Raw genomic sequence first — 3,760 nt, 5'->3', positions numbered from 1 at the left:
GGGGGAGGACGGGCTTGGGAGGGTCTCGGGGGCGAGGCGGGAGGCTGTTCAATGAGGGAAGAAAAGAAGTCTTCTGAGCTCCCAAACCCATTTCACCCTCCATCTACAAGCTCACATAGCCATCATACGATGGATTTATTAAATAAACAAAAATAATTTCCAGGGGGTTGACATTCAGCCCATCGTTCAGCAGGGGATATTTTGATTATCTCGCGCCGTACAAGGCAGCTTGATGTCCCTTTTAAGCCGTAAGTCATGACCCTGATATCGTTTCATGAGACAATCAACATCATATCCCGCTTCGAGTACAGCGCGAGTCGCCCTAATTTCGTATTGATGCCGGGCGGTAGGTAGATCTGTTGCACAATCTAGGGCACCACGTTTAAGTAATAGTTGCAACCCAATGCGATCTGTGGCCCACACAGGTGCTTGCACATGCATCTTATCGTCGCAGCTGATGGTACATCGCACAATTATGTTTATGGAATATCCGCTCTTGGAGATATTATCGCTGGTGGCTTATACAATTCGATTAATGCAGGAGTTTGCACTCGAAAAACTAATTAGAGGAGGGCATCTACATATGTGTGTCCTCTATTTGCGCGGGCGCATTTGCATCTTCTGCCCAAGGGAAAACAATCTTTCACGTTTGGTTCTTTAAAATCTCTTGCTCAGGCATGACGAAAATATGGACCTCCTTGTCGAGAAGATGATATCTTCTCACCTGACTGCTGGTCCTCTTCTACTGGCTCTGTCATTCTTAGGCAGATCCACGGACTCACACAGGAAGGGAAACTTTTCATAGAAAATATGAGAGCAATCTACGCTTCCATAGAACCATACGTCTGCAACATACACGAGCGAATGTCGGGATTTTTTCCGGGTGCAGGTAGGATGATAAAGAAGTTGATAAACGGAATGGACATGCACGCATTCCATGAAAAACTTCGACCAAAATTGTTGATCATTTTACACTTTATATTTCTTACTTTATTCATACTCATTTATCAATCCGTGCTCGAATGCGCTTAAAGGAAAAATCGAGAGTTTCGCATCTTATTAAACTGTCCTTCATTACCCAGGCTAAATAGCTTTCGGCATGGAGATGCTTGGTTGGATTCTCCTCCATGAAGCGGTCAATGTCATTCTTTCGATACCCATAGACACTCATCACATCCGGAGTTCCAAGGGCAAATCGGTCGTTCATGCCGCCGAAAACGTCAAAATTGGGAGAGAAGACTGTTCGAGGCCACAATATTCTTTTTGAATGTTCTTCATCGATTACATCCAAGGTATCCGCTACGGGTAAAGGGCTCTCAAACAACAAATCTGGTCTAACGTAGACTACTGCTTGGTAACGATCGCCGGTGGAGGGGCTCTTCTCCCACAGACGGGTCACTGTCTCCAAGCTGTAAAGTTGCCGAAGGAAATAGAACATGGACAGGCCCTCGTTCCTCCAAGGATCTCCGTGGCTTAGATAAAAGTTGAGGGGGCGAAATGATCTATCTGCAGCTTTGGCATCTTGTGTGATCGAGATATTCCTTATTTTAACGCCAGGCAGCTCCCGCAGCTCGGAGAATATCAAATTGAGTGAGTCGGCAACATGCAATGTCACATTCTTTTCTAGGTTTCTAGGATTATGGAATGAAACTATGTTGTACGTATGCAAGTAGACGTCTATGCTCGGAAAATATTCCAAGAGGGGTCGCATGACGTTATCTATAAAACTGGTCAGCTGCACGTGATTTACATTTTTAACTTGCCCGAAAAAGCACAGAGCTACTCTTGAAACAAATTCGGTGTCTGTGTCTCTTTCCCTCGACAGATGAGTATCAATAATGCGCGCTATATCGATTAATGGTGCTGTTAGAGGGATATCGGTAGGCCTCATCAGAATTATTCATGCAAAGATCCCCAAGCAATGAAATCTACTCACGTGGATCCATGGTTGAGAGACGGAAGATTTCTTCGTTGTAGCGTAGGCTGGGTGCAGGCTCTGAAATGGTATGATTCTTGAGAACTTGATGAATACTAGACGTAACGGTTGCTTGTTCTTTTATCTGCGCGATATCATCGAAGCGAAGATGACCCTGAATAGGAGAGATTGTTTATTGCAGAAGGTGAGACCGTTTTTCAGCTGGTCACAGTCACCACCTCAGCGTAGAACTTGCGCACCTGCGAAGTTATTGTTAATAAGATGACCAATATGATCGTCATAGCTGCAACCATGAAGAGTTGAAGATGGACACTTCTCCGCTTGATTATTAGGGAAGAACTTTGATGGTCTGACTCAAGCCTGAGCGACTTGTCAACCTTCCTCATTTCTCTACTAAACTAGAGCAGACACCTGATACAATCTCAAAGAGGAAGGAAATACCCGAATTGAAAATTTATTAGGCTTCTAGGACCTGTCATAATTTCGACTGACTTTGAAGACCTAAAGAGAAGCGTCTGGCACTTATTTACAGGTACCACTTGCTGGCTAAGACATGTTTACCACACAATATGACCACCAGCTATTCATTGTCTCTTTGAATGCCGTCAACCGAACCTTTATGTACACCATTCCATTATACTTGATTCTATAAGCTGTCATTACTCGCCACTCGGTTGACTGGTTGGCTGTAGCGCTTAGTATGCGAAGCTGCCAGATGATATGGGCAAACCGTTTTCCATGACGGAGTCGTTTTCAAGCGCCGTTACCGCTGTTGGAGGAATCGTGTTGTAGAACAGCGTGAACACTTGACCAGGTTTGACACGACATTACTACTTCCTTACTCTCAACTTTCTCACGCACATAATAAAATCGTACATCTATATGCTTCGTCCTCTTATGCGTAATCGGATTGTTGCTCATCGCAATGCAAGCTTGATTATCCTCCATAATCATGGTAGGTTTATCTTGCTTAAATCCAAGGTCCATAAGTAGTTGACGAATATAAATTGCCGTTTGTGTCGCTGAACAAGCAGATATTAGCTCCGATTCAGCAGACGACAGAGCCACCACCTCTTGTTGCTTGGCTCTCCAATCAATCGTATTAACAATTGCTCCATGACTCAATGTAAAAGCATAACCAGACGTTGAACGTCTGTTATCTTTATCACCAGCGTAATCCGCGTCCGCGTATCCTACCAGGGTAAACGATCCCGTAGAATTACCTGTGTAATTGAGTCCGACCTCACGAGTACCCTTCAGGTACCTCAATACCCGCTTTGCAGCAATCCAATGTTCTTCATTTGGTCCTTGCAAGTGTTTCCCCAACGACTGTACTGCAAATGCAATTTCCGGACGTGTTACCAGTGCTGCATACAATAAGCTACCCACTAGATTCATGTATCCACTATCTGGCTTGATTTCCTTGTCATTCGTTTTCGTCAGTGTTCCTTCCATCGGTGTTAATACTGGTTTGCAATCAGCCATTCCAAATTTATTGAGTACCATATCAATATAAGCCGTTTGAGAGATTTCCATAACTCTCTTTTCTCGATCACGTTTGATTGCCATACCAAGTATCCAATCGAGCTCCTTCAAGTCCTTCATGCTAAATTCCTTTGAAATAGCGTGCTTGAATTTATCTACCATTTCCCTGGAGATACTAGTGATAATTAAATCGTCCACATATAAGACGATAACCAATATTTCACCACTAGATCCAAACTTCACATATAAGTATGGATCCGCAGAAGAAGAATGGAAACCGTACCCTCGGAACCATCCATCAATCTTCTTATGCCACTTACGTCCAGATTGCTTCAGGCC

The 3,760-nt window shown here is 43.9% G+C and overlaps 3 protein-coding genes across 3 annotated transcripts; all 3 read right to left on the bottom strand.

Annotated features, from left to right (window-relative positions):
- Nucleotides 1–967: 967 nt before the first annotated feature.
- Nucleotides 968–1,863, bottom strand: NGA_2060000 (uncharacterized protein; the record flags this gene model as incomplete). The annotated part of the gene is made up of 1 exon (XM_005852399.1): nt 968–1,863. A coding segment is annotated over one exon (863 nt), but the record flags the coding sequence as incomplete, so codon positions are not given.
- A 935-nt stretch (nt 1,864–2,798) lies between these two features.
- On the bottom strand, nt 2,799–3,103 carry NGA_2101016 (gag-pol polyprotein; the record flags this gene model as incomplete). Its single annotated transcript, XM_005852400.1, has 1 exon — nt 2,799–3,103. A coding segment is annotated over one exon (305 nt), but the record flags the coding sequence as incomplete, so codon positions are not given.
- Nucleotide 3,104: 1 nt separating this feature from the next.
- On the bottom strand, nt 3,105–3,615 carry NGA_2101112 (copia ltr rider; the record flags this gene model as incomplete). The annotated part of the gene is made up of 1 exon (XM_005852401.1): nt 3,105–3,615. A coding segment is annotated over one exon (511 nt), but the record flags the coding sequence as incomplete, so codon positions are not given.
- Nucleotides 3,616–3,760: the final 145 nt, after the last annotated feature.

The sequence above is a fragment of the Nannochloropsis gaditana genome (assembly GCF_000240725.1).
Source record: "Nannochloropsis gaditana CCMP526 unplaced genomic scaffold scaffold1304, whole genome shotgun sequence".
NCBI classification, from domain to species: domain Eukaryota; class Eustigmatophyceae; order Eustigmatales; family Monodopsidaceae; genus Microchloropsis; species Microchloropsis gaditana.
The sequence above is the reverse complement of the archived record's forward strand: the minus strand, read 5'-3'. Positions and strand labels throughout refer to the sequence as shown.